Here is a 16,822-nt window from a genome sequence, read left to right on the forward strand (position 1 = left end):
TTTCATTGTTTGGGGGTGGCAATAACTTTGGGGTTCCCCCAACCCACATAATGCTTTGCCCGCCGGGCTGTGGGCCCCCCCCCCCCCCCCCCGGCCACCAGTTGTCGAAAGCTCAGTCGACATTTTGGACTAACATACCGAATAAGTAACTTCTCAGTATCCAAGGCTCCCAATATTCAAAATACTCACTGTCGATGGGTGATTTGAGGTAAAAGAAAGCTAGGTGTACGAAACTTACTCAAGGAACTAGCTATGGAGATGGATTTTTATGAGCTGGAGCCAACAAGGTTGAAGCTTGGGAGCTGAATAGAAAATTACTTATTCAGACAGTATAATCATTCAATTGGCCTGTGGATTAATTTGAATGTTTACACAATCCCAGGCTATTGATCATAATGCGCTATTATTGATATATCTCAATCTACTTTACCATGGCCAATAGGCGATAGCCCTATAACCTTGAAATGCAATCCCTCGGGTACGAAGAACAATCATTACAATGGGATACCTAACTGTTGTGGTCGCCACGTGCCGATCACATGCCGTTGCCTGGTTTGCCAGGCTTCACCTAGCTATTTGACTAGATCTCGATCGTTGTAGAGAATAAAACCTTCTACATATCTCTCTCACCACTTTATTCTAACTAGTAGCTGATTTATCTAGCCCTCTTTTATCTAGTAGAGAGTATTACGCGCTAAGGTAGTAAAATAGGTAAATCTTATAGTAGTTAGCCGCTTCTTCTTCTTTATCTTCTTCTTCTTAGGTATAGTAGAGGGTATAGGGGTCTCTAGAGTCTCAGGGTTTATCGGAGGGGAATAGGTATCAATACCCTGCCCTTCGTAGACCTACTCGCTTATAATAATATCTTTAGGGCTATTCTATGATATATTAGCCTTAATATATATATAGGCAAAGGTCCGCCAATATAGTTTCTATGAAAATCATGGTTTACTACTTACATGATATTCTCAGGATCATTGCCCTTAGAAGCTGGCCTCTAAATAATAAAGCCGGCACTACCAAGGAGCCCAACCACAACAATCCAAACGGCCCAAAAGCCCGACTGAGCCAGAACTTATTAGCTTACAGACTGAGAAGTCCCGGAAGCAGGGCGAGATGAGGTGGATTGCGTAGTGGAGGTAGTAAACTTTGTTGATTTTCTGCCTTCCATAGTCCCTTCTCCTGCTTTTCTTCTTTTCTTTTCTTTCATCTTATCATTTTCTTCTCAGTCGTCAGTCCCCGACAGATTACTTTCAGCGTTCCAGTACTTTTTCAGATCTCACCAGTCTTTCAGACGAAGTCCATCGCAACGCAAAATGTCAACCAAAGCGTCGGCCAGCAAACCACATCTCTTCGACCGACTCATTCTTGCCACCAAGGCCTTTCTGGATCGAAATGTTGATGAACGTCAACTTCGCGAGACCGTTCACGATATCAGCGAGGCCAATTTACCATACAAGATTGTTCCGTTGTCCTCATTGACCCGCAAAGAAATCTTGAAAGCCTTCAACCTCAAAGTTGACACACGGGACAATGAACTTGAGAACGTCATGCCTATGCCAATCCCTAAGCATTTAGGTATGGAGCTCGAAAGAAGAATCAGAAGAAGAGGTAGAGTGAAATTGCTAATGTGGTATAGCTCGAACACTGGCACTGAGGTGTTAGACGGATCATCGACGCGTTGTTGCTAGAAGCACATGGTATCGTTTCGAAGGACCTGCCATACGGCCAATTCCTGAACGTCCAGACAGAAAGAGCCTACCAATTTGGCCCAGTCAGGCTTAAGGGTAAAAGGGTGTACCTCGGAGCCCGGCTAGACTACGGGATCTGGTACGAGGAAGACGAGACTTTATGCCTCAACGTACTGATTGTCGAAGCAAAAAGGTCGGACATTGAGCTCGGGGCTACCCAAGCTTTAGGCTATATGGGTGAGTATTTTATATAACTTGCTATGTTGATATTACGGAGCTAACCTGTCATAGAGCAACTATCCACAATGAGCGCAAGAAGAGCTCTAAGCGGGATGCTACGGTCTATGGGATGACTTCGGTTTCCAGTTCGGCGAAAGCACCTTTCTACGCCCGTCTCCTCGTTGTCTCAAGGGACTTCTTAGATCGAAAGATCACCAAGCACCAGTTTGGCGAGAAGGTGGAAGAGATTGACAGTGCCGCCAAATCACATAAAACTGTTCCGAAGAACGCAAGGAAGTGATGAAGGTATTCAAGCTCAAGCGTGATTATCGTGATAGTGAGCTTTCCAGCGTTGTTCCGCTATCACTCCCAAGACATCTTGGTGTGGAGCTCGATGTCACGACATCTTCGCGTTGGAAGTGTGTGTTAGCCCACGAAGCAATGCGACACACAACAGTTATGAAGCGCTTTCCAAACGAAGACAGCGCCAACGCGACATGCACTACATGGGATGTAAGCTAATATTTCTTTCAATGAGCCTGGGCAATTAGCTAACCTCTTTCTAGGACCTGGACGGAAAAGAATTGAAGTTTCTTGGGAATGCACGGCCAGCTAAGAGGTTCTTATATTTCCGATTCATCATCACCTATATACACTGCAAGAAGGAAGGCAGTCTCGACTAAAACATCAGATTATTCTGGCTAATACCCGGCGAATATCTCTGCAAGTCTATATTAAAGACATTGTCGAGAAGTATTTCCGGCCACAAGCTACCAGACTGTTTAGTGCAGGAAAGAACCTTTAAGGACTTCGAAAGCACTCCCGGGACTGATAAGGCTACGAGCAGGATCATTGTAGCAGAGGATATATATCAGGCCATGATTGCGTCGAACAAAGAACCTCCAGGTAATGATAATGAGGAGGAGGAGGCCTCTAACTCTGACTCAGACGAGCCAGCCTTCACAGATAGAATTAAGTTTTTATAAAGCTAGACCTTCGCCCTTAGGCATAGTATACCTAGGTGTTTACTTGTTTGCTTTTCTTTTTACTGCCCTATATGGAGGCCCGAAAGTCTGAAGTTATTATCTTGAGATGGAGCCATTCACTCAATTAAACGCTGTATTTATTATCTAAAGAACCATAGAAGGAGTCAAAGCTCTAGATACCTTAGTAAAATAACTTAAGATGCCGAGGATCAGAACATTGAAGTATAAACGTTATGGCATCTTCCAGGTGGCCCCCTGAAAGCAATACCATGAGCTAGCTATAGATGCGCAGGTGAAGAGAGATCAGATATAAGGTGGCAGTTGGACTTGAAGCTAGGAGCAGTCCGTAACCGGTCGTGTTGGAAATGGGCTTCCGGACTAATGGTTAGACCGACCGCCTAAAGTCGATAGCTCTTTGTCCCTTCTTCTCCTTGGGAATCTTTTGGGACATCTCATCCTTGCCTTTCTTCAAACTTTCATAAGATGGGTTTCGCTTCTTTCGCTTCTTTCGCTCCTCTACCTGCACCTACAAAGGAGCTATATAATAAACTAAAGCTCATTGGACTTGGGGATATATTATCTATCGCACCACCTATTCCCCTCAATCTGACTCCCCCTTCTCTACTGTCGTCAAGTATCTTGAAGCTTGTATCAAAAGGTCATTCTTCGGGGAATACAAATGGAATAATAAGTCGCCACCCGGGGTAAATCCCGCCCTTTACTAGGGAATCTAGGCGCAATATAGTTCAACCATTATAGAAGATGCGGCGCAATTCGACGGTGCCTCGCTTGATACAATACGCGCTTACTTTGGCCTGGGTCGATATATAGGGTCAGCGCGATAAATTCAATAAATATCGAATGTATATGCTCATTGATAAGGAATGCCTACAGACGCTGTTAGGCACTTCGGTGGAAACCTTAGAGCAGGACACCAATAACGAAAGATACAAGACAGTGCTTTAAGCGAAGGTCCTCGAAGCGTGGCCTGAAATCGATCAATATGACACCTTTCCGGGATGGATGAAATGTCGTTCGCTGCTACTATGGGATCTATGGTTGATGATGTGCGATCTTGACGAGATGAGAATGTCCTGGGAAAAGATTGATGCAGAAGATGATGGGGTGTATTACGGTTAAATGGGGGTTTAATAGAACCACGCACGGGAACACGGGAACACATCAGGACTAAGGGCGCTAGACCAAAAGGGTCAGGATTACGCCCCATCGAAAAGTGGCCAGCCTAATTGTGTCCCGGGAGGAATTTTCTTTTTCCTCAAAAGAGTCAGAACAAAGTGAGAGCAATAGAAAAGTAAGAGAAAAGTAAGAGAAAAGTAAGAGAAACCTAAGAGAAACTTACTAGCTCAATTGATGAACGTAAGGTAAAAAGCTAGTGATATCGGCTGGAATAGGCAGCCATGCAAGATGAAATTAAACACCTACTTCCTTATTTACTTTCTTCACTTGGCTGATAAACTTTGATTGGCTGACCGGCTCGTCTCTATAGAAAAGGAAGCTATAGACGTACTCTAGGTAATTACCATAACATAGTTCGGATTCAGCAGGCACGAACCTGCTGCGTAGAGTGTAGGTTTTGTCCCCTCCCTCTCCCCCTGATTGTTACGATCCACTCGTCATACTCTTTTTGCTTGCTTGCTTTAGCTAGATTGTTTGCTAGATAGTTCAGCGAGATGATTCGAAATTTGCATTGTTTGAAAAGTAGCAGCTATATTAACTATTGCAGTGGGGAGAGTCGGGATGCCTAGTTTAGTGGCCTTGTCCTTCAGGCAGAGAAAACGAAAGCCTGGTTGTCAAGTAGAGTTTCGGGGAGCAAGTAGTCTAGACGGATCATCACCCCAAGAATGAAAAACGAGTTGCGAGATGTTTGTGTACTAGGAAATTATATGCTATGGTGTGGTCTATGTGATCCCTATGCTTGCTAGCTGACCCCCCTGGATGGTTGGTATTGTTGTGTCGTCCTCGTCTTGCCTGCATGGCCAGGCTGCCCATCGTGCATTTCCCTCTTCACTATCTGCTTTCCACTTTGCAACTTGCTTCTTCTTCCTCCCTATCTTAGTTATTCTGAATTAATGCACTCTTCAAGTTCTATCTTTGCAAGACCTGGCACGTCACAATTCCAGCCCACTTCTTAGCAGATGAAACATCTCCGACGGGTGAAGCAATAGAGGCCGTGTCCTTGAATGCGTCGACAGAGGCGGCATTGACGGCTGAGCAACTGGTGGGACCCAGAAAGGCATTGCCGAACTGCGAAAAGTCAATGAGTTCAGTAGAATCTTTACGATATACCGCAAACCAATTGACGGCAGCCTTCCACTCAGTTCAGTGCTTGCGGGCAAATTAAGTGTCTTTGGACTGCTCCATGTAAGAAGTAAAAGAGATGAGGGCGAGGATCTGATAGTCCGGCAGCAACAATACAGCACCACCAACTGCGAACGTCTTCGGTGCAATGTCTGGGGAGTAGCCAAGAGATGGGGTCATGGGCAGCTGGCCGGTGGAAAGCTGATGGCTCAGAGGCAGCCTCAAGGTGCTCACGATATGATCGCTGCCGTTGGTTGTGACTCCGATGATTTTGCGTCGAGTCAACATGCAAGATATAGTAGACGAGATACCGATTCTCAGGAAACTGTACCTTCCATCGAGCTTGAGAATTTGGAAGAAAGGTACAGTGACAGACAGGACGTATCTCGTTCAGAACAAACACGCCAAAAGTGTCTTGGGGCACCTCGATCCAAAAAGGGACTATTGCCATATGGAAATTTACCACTATTCCTATAGGGACTGTCATCATTATCTACACCCTCATTGTTATCGTCTGGGGCGCATACTTTTCTTCCACAATGTTGGCCCGATGCCTACAAGCCAAAAAAAATAGATCGAAATTGTCTTACGAACCCTCAATAGGCATTTGTACCTAGGATCATGGCTTTTGGCACGTAGCGATTCTGCGATATATACTGGCTGCTCACATGGTGTTTCAGCTTAGATGAGAAGATTAAGTCTTCAATCAGATAGCTTACCCGGCGAAATTCGAGCTAATTTAGGGTGGTAGATTCCGATTCAATTGGAAGCAGCGAGACAATGCTTCTGCGGAAGACCCTAAGTAGAAAATTTGCGTTGCCTACCAAAACGTGGAAGATGTATTATATTATTCTAAAAGTTTTGCTAAATAGCCTTTTCAAGGTAGGTATCGTTACTATCATATGGGTATACTAATGCTACAATCGCCCGAGCTTTGGGATTTATTTATTAGGGTTGCTTCAGTTCACTTCTGGACGGAGTAATGTGATGGGTAGGAGGCACGAAGAAAAAAGTTCATTTAAGGGCCCAAACTGGAAGCTTGCTAATAAGTTCTATAGATTATTGGTCTGACCAGGTCAAATCTTCAAAAGGAAAACTTTATTTGGTGCAGGTGAAAGAGGTCGCATTTCTAGAATCTCCTCCAACGTACTTTTGCCGAAGAGGATATGGGCAAAGGTCTCTGGCTGTATTGTTGCTACCTTTGGTGGCATGCAGAACAACAGGGGCATGTCCGTTCTCGACCCATTCAACCAGTTGGGACATTGCTCCGTTCGGAATAGGCCCGGGTCCACCGTAACAGTGACCAACACCAGGTGCTTCGAAGAAGCGATAGAAGTCCTGAGCTTTTGGGTCGTTCTTCAGCACTTCCTCATAGTAGGCAATAGTCCCAAGCGGTGGAATAGCTTCGTCTGCCATTCCCTGCCAAGTGATCATTTTGCCACCTTTTGCCTTGAAGTTGGAGAGATCAGGGTCATTCGTTCCTAGCATCCCTGAATAATCAACGTTTGAAGAGCGTAGGCCTTTGAAGAACTCCTCCTGAGTCATATTGCTGGTTGAAAAGGTCGAGTCCTTAGCAACAAGATACTTGAGCCAGTTGCCAAACAAGTCGCTTCCAAAAGAGTAACATGCGTTTTTCGCAGAGCATGCGGTAGGCACATAGGCAGTGCCGAGCGCTGCATCCTTGTTGACCCCGTACCAGCCATCGTGCTTTGAGATAGAGCGAGAACCGGACCAAGCCGCTTGGATAACTTCCGCGCTGGAAGCACTGAAGGTTTTCCGAATGCTGTCGCAAGTGTAGCTCATCCCAACAAAGTCGGCAGCCTTGACGTGACAGTGATCTGGGGAGCTAATGATGCCGTCTTCAACCCCATCTAGTCGATCGCAAGCCTTCACGGCTGCTTCCGTGAAAGCATTGACCTCACAGGGCGATGGATAAACTCCAAGTTGGTTCATGACTTGTGAGGCCCAGAAGCCTGCAGGGATGAAACGTTGTATATCAAGGGCCGGAGCGACGGCTAAAATGCCATCAAAAACGTCCGGGTACTTCTGTGCCATCAAGAGGCCCTGCCTTCCACCACCAGAGCATCCGGCAAAATATGAATAGTTTGCGGGTTTTTTGTAGTAGGATTTGGTGATCTGCTGTCCAATCACAGCCATGTCGTTCGTTGCCTTCGATGCGTAATCCTCTAGGAAGAACCAGTTCACATTGTTTTCGCTGTTCAGAGCCCATGACAGGTCTGTAGGTATAGTATCTTTCCCATTCGCCACAGGTAGGCCTCCATTCGTAGAGGCAGATGCGAATCCTCGCGACACAGCGTATGTTAGGTAAGTTTCGCCAAAGCCTGTAGCGTAGCCTCCGCCACCTAAGCCTTGAAACCTTCCATTCCATCCCTCAAGTGGGAGCCATACTTGAGTAGTAATTGTGTCATTCCAGCCAGGATGTGTGTGGGTAACGGTAACATTGCAGAAGCTGATTGTATATCGGCCGCCTTCGTTAGTCCCTGGTCCAAGGCTAACGGCAGAAAAGTTGAGGGCTTCCTGGGCTTGAACATCGAGGATTGAAGTACCAGACAATTTTGGCTTCTCGATCAAGCTTGGCGAACATCTGGAAGCGGACGCTATCTCAACAAAAATAGCGCTCAGGGAGAGCAAGGTGCGGGAGAAGACCGCCATCTTCATATTCATATCGATAATTTAACATGAGTTGAGGTTTTCGCGACGGGCTGACAATGTCAATTCATATATATACCATGACTTGAAATTAAGTTGCCTGCCTTCCGGGCGCATACATTCCCATAGTGACAACAATCCCGTTTGACTGTGATCTTGTATACGCGTATGCACGGAAACCCGCTAGGACCAACCCACACAGCCCTGTGTTCTGACCAAAAAAAGATTCTCGCGCTAGGCATTGTACTAAGGTCTGGTGATCCACAGTGAAACCGCAGAACTCTGCTGTCCTTAGTGAGTGGGTCTCAAATCGTCTATACGTGTATGTCAAGGACTAAGATTTGATACCACTGCTTTAATTATATGTCTTTTTACAGACCGCTCATGTGACTTTTGTTCGTGCATTCTTGCTTACTAATCGTTGGTGCCAGGATATTAGTCAGAAGGGCAAAATCCGAATTTAAACCGATTTCGGTGGATCATGTGATAAGTTACGATAATACAGTAACAATACTACGAGGCAGGATTTTGTGTTCCTTGAATTCTACTTATTTCTTTTGAGCTTCTTAACCGATTTTTAAGGAGTGGGCTTCCTATTGGAGCCAGCAACTATACATAGCCCCCGCTCTCAGGCATACTCTATGTTCCTTAGCGATAAACCACCACTGCACAGATGCCGCGGAGGACGCATAAGAAGTCGCGGAATGGCTGCGTCGAATGTAAGCGCCGCCACATCAAGGTAAAGAACTTCTATTGTTGTTGAGACAAGATCCTAACTGTATACAGTGCGATGAAAAAGGGCCAATCTGCTCAAACTGCATATCTTCAGAACGGTTATGTGAATATCCCGAAATGACGATCAAAGTCATGCAGGCCAGTGGGAGGAGCAGAAAGAGGACAATCTCCCCATCAGTATCAACCGAATCGCCCAGTACCAAGCTGCCACCAGATTCTACTTCTTCTATCCAGCCAGATCCGCCTGTCAATATGCTTCATGCTGAGCTGCTCTACCATCTGTCTACAGAAACGCTGCCTTCCCTGAGCAAGGGTGAAAACAACCTAATCCTTTTACATAAAGAAGTGATAGGCCACGCCCTATCTGCTCCCTACCTGATGAATGAGCTACTTGCCCTCGCTGCTTTACACCTTAGTATCATTCGCGAGCCTCAGGAAGAATTGTATAGACACCACTCGGCGCAGTTACAGAATCATGCACTTCGGATGTTCCATGAGACCGACTCGGAACTCGGCATGAGGCCAACGGTACCTGCATTCATATTCTCATCTATGCTGGGTATTCATATTCTATGCGACACCCTGGTATATCGAGACCATGATTTTCAAGCGCTTCTAGATCGGTTCGTCCACTATCTCCGTATCCACCGCGGAGTACGCGCAGTCATTGGAGAAGATTGGAATCAGATCAAAGAGACGGCACTCAAGCCGATTCTGAACGAAGCTGAGGCAAGCCTGCGGAATTCTACGAGGGACGGACAGGCGTGCAGCTGCCTTCTTGAACTTATCAAAGCCGCCAGGCTAGGCCCTTCAATCAGTGAAACCTATGAGCAAGCGATTGAGGCTTTACAATCATCACTCAATGCCGCACAATCTGATAGGGCCGTCGATAATATTAATGCTGTCATCGCTTGGCCAATCATTGTTTCTTTGGAATATACCGAAATGCTAGTGCACCGTAGGCCGGAAGCACTCGTTATTCTAGCGCATTATGCAGCTCTTCTGCACTCCTGTCGTGATCTGTGGGTTTTTGGTGACGGTGGCAGTTTCTTAATCCAGTCTATCGACCGGTATCTTGGGCCGGAGTGGGCAGAATGGCTGCACTGGCCGAATCAAGTCTTAGCTGAATCAACAACCTAATGTCTCTATCGTTAACTCTTATAATAGGGGCCTAGGGTATTTTAAATTTCGGAAAGAATCGATGGCACGAATTCAACAAAAGCGAGACGGAATTGGTTGGTTGTTGAGATTGGGAATATACTCCAGAGTATTATTAAGATTGGGCTCTGAAATGATGGCAGCGTATGATGGCCCGTGCATACGCGAATTTCTCTCTCAGTTCTAGCTTGTTGTGGCAATATGTATGACCCACACTAGAATGGGTGGAGCATATGTGGAATATATCTTCAAGGAAAGCTTTTACTCGCGTATGCACGAGCCACCATTATCAACTCGCGTTGCCACAGGTTCTAGAGACGGCTTCCCCTCGATTAAGGATTCCGGTTCAGTTTAGAATCTTTAATACTAGAACCTACGGTATAAGCCAATCCACGTCGGACTTCAGGTATCTTTATTACTACTATAATATGCAATAATAGGAAAACATCGCGTCCCTTAATTATGTTGTCGAACTTTCTTCAGTAAGGGTACGTTAGCTGCACTCCGTATCCGTATATTAGTTAATGACCATAGAAGATTGCTCTCTATCTGGTACCGGATACGCGTATATAGAGACAGTATGTAGGAATCTCCTCATGGGATGCAGGTCTAATAATAGTTACGATAGACAATGCCCTGTAGTGGATATTTGTCATTTTTCGCATCCTTGCCCGAGTATATTATCTGCTGAGCTCATACCTTAGAGTATAAGTATTCAATTCCCAACATTTCAACCCTAATCACAATCTTATATTATCATTCAACCAAAGACGCCAGCTCGCAATTCCTCACTCAGTACCAACCCGCGCTCCTGACACACACAATGCCCGAACTTCAAACGTACAAGGGTTATTATCTTTGGCATTACGTCCCCTCGAGGGCAGCAGCGGTTATTTTTCTCTTGCTCTTCCTAGCGGCGACTGCATATCACACCTGGAAAATATGGAAACTGAAGACCTATTTCTGCATTTGCTTTGCCATTGGGGGCTTCTGTAGGTACACTTGGACATTTACTATTAGCTCATAGAGACTGAGACATGCTAATAATACCAGTTGAGTTCATAGGTTACTGTGCTCGAACGTCAGCTTATGACAAGACTGGGCGAATGATGCCCTTTTGCATCCAGAATGTCTTCATACTACTCGGCCCTGCCCTCTTCGCTGCCTCGATTTACATGGTTTTGGGCCGAATTATTACTGCAGTCAAGGGTGAAAGACATTCACTTATACCCGTTCGCTGGTTGACCAAGCTCTTTGTCACCGGCGATGTCTTGTCTTTTTTAATCCAGGGCGGTGCCGCTGGCATGATGATCTCCAGTGACCTTGCTAGCATCGGAAATAAGCTTGTCATTCTTGGTCTGATTGTCCAGGTCGCTTTCCTCGGATTCTTCATTGTTAGCATGGTGATGTTTCAGGTCCGAATTCATAGACACCCAACGCACGAGGTCTTTTCTGAAGATTTACGATGGAAGTGGCACCTCAATACCCTGTACCTAGTCAGTCTGTTGATCATGGTCCGGTCTATATTCAGAGTTGCAGAGTACATTATGGGTAATGATGGATACCTGCTACAAAATGAGTGGCCGGCATATGTATTCGACGCGACTCTCATGTGGATAGTGATGGTGACATTTGGAGTCAGGTTTCCCAGCGAGGTATACGCATGTTCGCATGTTCCTGGAAGGGTCAATTTGAACGAGATGGGAGCAATGGTATAAAGTCCGTGAATTATGTTTCTGCTACTCAGGTACTTTCTGCTACAGTTACCTACTTGGAAAAATGCTGGAGACGTGCTTTTTAATTCTGTATGCCACTGGCGGATGTAATGAAAGTTAAGGGGCAAATCTCTATACGTGTATTCGTTCTCGGGTCAAGTGGGCCAAGCATGATTTCGTGCAGATCCTCTTGTACACACGTATTCATGTTCGGCCTTCATGGTCAAGAATTGGCCTCTGACAATTATAAATTGCCCCTTTTCGTACCGTTAAACGAGATAAATTCGTCATGAGTTCCACATAGGGAATTTTCGGCTTAGCTCTTGCCATCATTCTCCAGCTAGTCCAAATATAAATACACCGGCCGGGGGGGTCAGAGCCTTCCCTAAAGAACCTATGTAATTGCGACCAACAATGGTTGGAGTTAAACAAACTTTATAGTTGGGTTGTATGCTAGTTGCAGTTCACGCTGACTGCGCCAAAAAGGAACAGCCTATAGTGGATCTAGGCTATGAGATCTACCAGGCGACCGGAGCGAATAATATAAGATCCTACCATGCTGCGATTTCAAACTGCTTGCTTCAACAAAATCTAATGATAAGTCAAGCATTCCGATAGTCATTACAGCTTCTCTAACATCCGATATGCCGCTCCCCCGGTTGGTAACCTTCGCTGGAAAGCTCCTATGTTACCCCTAACCAACCGATCGGTCATCCAGTCCAACCCAGAGTCGATTTCCTGTCCCTATGGAATAAGCAGTTGGCAGTTACGTACCTCACAATACATAAACGAGTATTTGAAGACTGGGAATTTCCCTAATGTCTCTTACAGCGACTTGTCCGCGATCTCCGCCGGTGGAGAGGAGGACTGTCTGTTTTCGGATGTCCAAGTGCCTCGCAAAATATTTAATAACTGCCAGAAGAATAGAAGATTGTTACCTGTTCTTGTTTGGATTCATGGTAATCACCTACTATTCTTCATTAATGAGAAATGCTAATTGACTAAGGCGGAGGCTTTACTGCCGGGTCTATGACGTCTTTTGGATCACCTAAGGGCTTGATTGATCGCAGCTAAGCCGGTGGCTTAGAGGGCGTGGTATATGTTGCTCTTAACTACCAGCTAGGTGCATTTGGCTTCTTATCTGGGCCCTCATTCGAAGTGGAAGGTGGTGTACTCAACGCCGGACTTTACGATCAGCGACTTGCCTTGCAGTGGATCTAGAACAATATCTATCGCTTTGGGGGAGATAAGAAATAAGTCACTGTCTTTGGGGAATCTGCAGGCGGTGGTTCTATTATGTATCATATCACTGTACACGGAGGGGTAGCACCAGCCCTCTTTAACCGGGCTATGCCACAGTCTTATGCCTATTTCCTATATAGGTCGCTCGAAAACCAAGAAAGGACTTTCTAAGATTACCTCGGCTAGGCGAACGTCAAGTTGCTGACTGAAGCTCGAGAGCTTCTTTCTGATGTTTTAGTTTCGGCGAATGTAAACTAAATCGGTGTCTCACAGCCGTACACTTCGGCTATGTATGGCCCTACACCGGATGGCAGTCTTGTGAAGGCAGACCCTAAGGAGCTGATCCGTTGTGGAAAGTACGACCAATCTGTAAAGGCTTTGATTTCCTATAGCTTAGATGAGGGTCTGGTTTTGGTGCTAACGGTGTATACAAATGAGGAATATGAGACGCTCGTCAAATATATTCTCACTTATACTAACAGCTCTACTATCGATCATATTACTAAGTCCCTCTGTCCGCCTGTGTTTGATGGGTCTAAGGGGTATACCAATGACTACCAGAGAGCGGCATTGACGGTGGGCGATATCTTCATGGACTGTAATGCGGCAGTGTTGAATTTCGCCTTTAATAACGGTTCCTTTACCCATTTTTTCGACGTATGGCCGGGAATCCATGTACAGGATATCTAATACACCTTCTATACTCCAAATCAGAAGACTTTATCTTATAGTCTAGTTGACACTGGTGCTGTGAACCAGACTATTGCATTTATCATACAGGACTACATCCTCTCTTTTGTAAAAGACGGTATCCCAAACAGCTACGTCGCTAGTCTGAGCTCGATACCTACGTTCGCTTCCTAAGCCAAGACTGTGCGTCTGTCCGACGATAATGTCACAATTTCTTGTGACCCGGCTGCCAATCGAAGATGCCAATGGTGGTCGCTTAATCTATTTGACTAAATCCAAGAAGTCGTAACGATGTGCCTTTGAAGATTTTCTCTGTGTATGTATATGCATTGCTTATCATAGAGATATATCTTTTTTTGTTTTCTCAATTTGTTCTTAGTCTATTCTCCTTGGTCTGTCTTACTGTTCTGTCTGTGAATGCGTTTATTAATCAATTCCTTTGGAAACTCGTCCGAATTACTAGAAAGTTACTAAATTTAGCGCTTCAGCTGTCGGGGCTTTGAATTAAGGGATGAATTAGATAGACCATTGAAGAGTACATGTAACCTAGGCTTTCCGAGACAGCGTTTTCGAAAGTGACCTCTAGAGTAATGCCTGTGATGTGCCAGATCTATATAATAATTAAAATGTGCATACTATTTATGATGCCTAAGACGAAGGGAGAAAGAAGAAGCAGGTGTAAAAGTGAAAGGTAACCTGTCTATATAGCTGCTCGGTTCTACAACCATTGCAAACGTCCAACCTTTCGCGGAAGTTCGGCAATTGACCGACCGATTGATAAGAGAGGCGACAGATCAGTATTCGGCGTAGTAAGCCAAGGGGCAAAAATGTCTCATCTGACGTTGATGGTGAAAGCTGAGGTAAAACGGGGCTGGGCGAGCGAAAGCAGCGTAGATTGCACTCGAGGGAGGGATTATATACAACCACGCACGGGCACGCACACGGACCAATGGCTACGAAGGTGCAGAACGTCGCATGCCTGATTTAATAGTTGTACTGCCTAATTAGGACTAGCTCTTCCTAGGATGTACTTCAGGTTTATCTTGAGACTCACCGCCTACCATTCTTTTTTGAAAAGCATGGTCGAAAGTGTGATTGGCCTTATTACATTTCTCCCCTCAGGACTAGACACTATGTTCTTCTATCCTCGCATCATTCGAACTTGACATATAGTGGCATTTATAGACACATTTGAACTAAGCGTTGCCACACCTCGCTATGGCCCTGTTAGGATAAATTGTACATTATACATTGAAGCGGAATTAGTCTGGTCTATTTCATACCTCACAACTGGCCCCAACTCTTTTAAGATTTCGACCTGGAAGCATACCCACTTTAGCAGGGTAGGGGCGGTTGATCGGCACCACCAGGGACCACGCCACCATCGACTAAAGGAACACACGGGCCTTTTTTTCTTTACTCTTACATTTTGGTGCCAAAACATCGGGGGCGGCCCCCAGCAAGAAGTACGACGTACGGAGTAGAGGCTCTCGGCTGCATTGTAGCCTGCCATTGGCTAATATCCGAGTCTAATCTGCATTAGGAAATGATCGATTGATATGCGGACCACCAACCCAGTGGGCACCACCAGATATATTCGGCATCTTGATTCACTCATAATATGTAGAATCCGTATGATTTGATGCGAAATGGGGAAATTCACCTCTGTTGAATACTTGGCAGCAGGTCTTGAATGTATAGACTTTCACTCCATATCTCCCCGAATCTCATCTTGACGTGGGTCTATCCCATTTTTACGTCCTATTGGGAGAAGGGGATAGCGGTGCTCAGGAGCTCGGTGATTCCAGGCCAACGGCAAAAATGCCTCACCTGCGAGGCGTAGGAGAAAGGAAGGCGAAAAAGAAAATCGGGGTTGTTGGATGGAAGGGGAAGAGCAAGGGACTTGAACCACACACGGAAACACACACGGACAGAGAGCGCTAAACCCAAGAGGTCACAAATAAACTTAAGAGAGTAATTCGCAGTCCCCCTCCGATATGGTGTAGTGGCTAACATCGCCGTCTCTCACACGGCAGCCGGGGGTTCGATTCCCCCTATCGGAGATTTTCCTTTTTTTTATTATTTCAACTCAATCGCACAATATTCTCCAACATATGTTATTGGAAGGAAGCTCGAAAAACCTTGGAGGCAATATTGCCAAGAGTTCGGGTCACATGACTATATAATATCTAATCGGATTATTTCTTTTTTTTTTAAAAAAAAAAACTTCCATATACATAACAGTATTAAGAGAACTCAATTGCGCTACAGTGCGACCGATTGCGAAGAGACCCAAGAAGACAAAGAGACTGTTTCCATCATTATCACAAACCTAAGTTGCCCATTCCATCAGCAAGTCAGTCTTTTTCTCCACCGAGACCGCGGGGTGCTATCAGTCGTGCCCAAAAAAAAAAAAAAAGAATCGCAAACGCACCTTAGGTCCAACAACCATATAAACTTAACCCTCCAAAATGGCGACAATTTCAACCGTCCAACCGGCCACAGATGCTGCCTCTTACCTCGACCTTGCGATCACTCTCACACTCCACAATTGGCCGGCCCTTTCACTAGCCGTGCAGTCAAACTGGGGCGGTGCCAACTCAAACGAGAAGCGGGACTGGCTTTGCGGCGCTATCTCCGAGATGCTGGCCGATCGACCCGAGACCGACGCCGTGGACCTGGAGGAAGTGCTCGTCCAAGTGATGAACGACGAGTTTGACGTGGCGGTGGACGACGAGAGCGCTGCGGACGTCGCGGACATGATCATGGAGCTAAAGACGCAGACGGATCGAGGCGAGTTCGGCACTATCCAGCAGATGTTGGAGAAGTTCCACAAGAAGAGCCAAAATCGCTCTGCTGCGAGTCAGTTCCAGAGGGTTGAGACTGCAGATGAGGATCAGGAGACGGACGATGAGAGTGAGGAAGAGGATACTGAGATGGGTGAGGCGCCTGAGTTGGTGCGGGCTCCAAGGGAGCGGGCTGAGCCTGAGATTGACGATGATGGGTTTACGAAGGTTGTTGGAAAGAGGAGGTAGACTGGGGCTTTTGTTGAATACGTTTTGTTTTATTTCCGATTTGCCTTGGTAACGACAGGAAACCCGTCGGATAGATATCCTTTCTGTTTACATATTTGCATTTATTACCATGATTGATCGTTCATCAGATCTGGCTCGCATAAGCTACTCCCAATATCACTGGGGATAACCCAAGAACCCATATACGGTTCAACCGCTTGGATTCATTAGATGGAGCAAAGTCTATATGCGGAAAGGATGTAGAAAAAAGAAATGTTCATCATCATCAGTTGTGGACTGTCTGTGGTATCATTACGCGACCTCTGCCCACCCGTACCTCCCTGTTCGGATTTTCTCACAAGCACATTGCTTTTATTTTGTGA

General features: G+C 45.7%; 6 protein-coding genes across 6 annotated transcripts; 4 read left to right on the plus strand and 2 right to left on the minus strand.

Annotated features, from left to right (window-relative positions):
- Positions 1–1,316: 1,316 nt before the first annotated feature.
- LCP9604111_6766 (uncharacterized protein) lies at positions 1,317–2,211 on the plus strand (the record flags this gene model as incomplete). Its single annotated transcript, XM_039074723.1, has 3 exons — positions 1,317–1,578; positions 1,692–1,932; positions 1,983–2,211. The coding sequence occupies 3 exons, from the start codon at positions 1,317–1,319 to the stop codon at positions 2,209–2,211; spliced, it is 732 nt and encodes a 243-aa protein (XP_038927405.1).
- A 3,043-nt stretch (positions 2,212–5,254) lies between these two features.
- On the minus strand, positions 5,255–5,503 carry LCP9604111_6767 (uncharacterized protein; the record flags this gene model as incomplete). Its single annotated transcript, XM_039074724.1, has 1 exon — positions 5,255–5,503. The coding sequence occupies one exon, from the start codon at positions 5,501–5,503 to the stop codon at positions 5,255–5,257; it is 249 nt and encodes an 82-aa protein (XP_038927406.1).
- Positions 5,504–6,313: 810 nt separating this feature from the next.
- Positions 6,314–7,900, minus strand: LCP9604111_6768 (uncharacterized protein; the record flags this gene model as incomplete). The annotated part of the gene is made up of 1 exon (XM_039074725.1): positions 6,314–7,900. The coding sequence occupies one exon, from the start codon at positions 7,898–7,900 to the stop codon at positions 6,314–6,316; it is 1,587 nt and encodes a 528-aa protein (XP_038927407.1).
- A 658-nt stretch (positions 7,901–8,558) lies between these two features.
- LCP9604111_6769 (Zn(II)2Cys6 transcription factor domain-containing protein) lies at positions 8,559–9,760 on the plus strand (the record flags this gene model as incomplete). Its single annotated transcript, XM_039074726.1, has 2 exons — positions 8,559–8,624; positions 8,672–9,760. The coding sequence occupies 2 exons, from the start codon at positions 8,559–8,561 to the stop codon at positions 9,758–9,760; spliced, it is 1,155 nt and encodes a 384-aa protein (XP_038927408.1).
- Positions 9,761–10,601: 841 nt separating this feature from the next.
- LCP9604111_6770 (RTA1 domain-containing protein) lies at positions 10,602–12,567 on the plus strand (the record flags this gene model as incomplete). Its single annotated transcript, XM_039074728.1, has 4 exons — positions 10,602–10,770; positions 10,832–11,357; positions 12,325–12,452; positions 12,500–12,567. 4 exons carry the CDS (start codon positions 10,602–10,604, stop codon positions 12,565–12,567), a joined length of 891 nt encoding a protein of 296 aa, XP_038927409.1.
- Positions 12,568–15,896: 3,329 nt separating this feature from the next.
- Positions 15,897–16,460, plus strand: LCP9604111_6771 (pre-rRNA-processing TSR2 family protein; the record flags this gene model as incomplete). Its single annotated transcript, XM_039074729.1, has 1 exon — positions 15,897–16,460. One exon carries the CDS (start codon positions 15,897–15,899, stop codon positions 16,458–16,460), a length of 564 nt encoding a protein of 187 aa, XP_038927410.1.
- Positions 16,461–16,822: the final 362 nt, after the last annotated feature.

Source organism: Penicillium roqueforti, assembly GCF_015533775.1.
Source record: "Penicillium roqueforti strain LCP96 04111 chromosome Unknown scaffold_18, whole genome shotgun sequence".
NCBI lineage: Eukaryota > Fungi > Ascomycota > Eurotiomycetes > Eurotiales > Aspergillaceae > Penicillium > Penicillium roqueforti.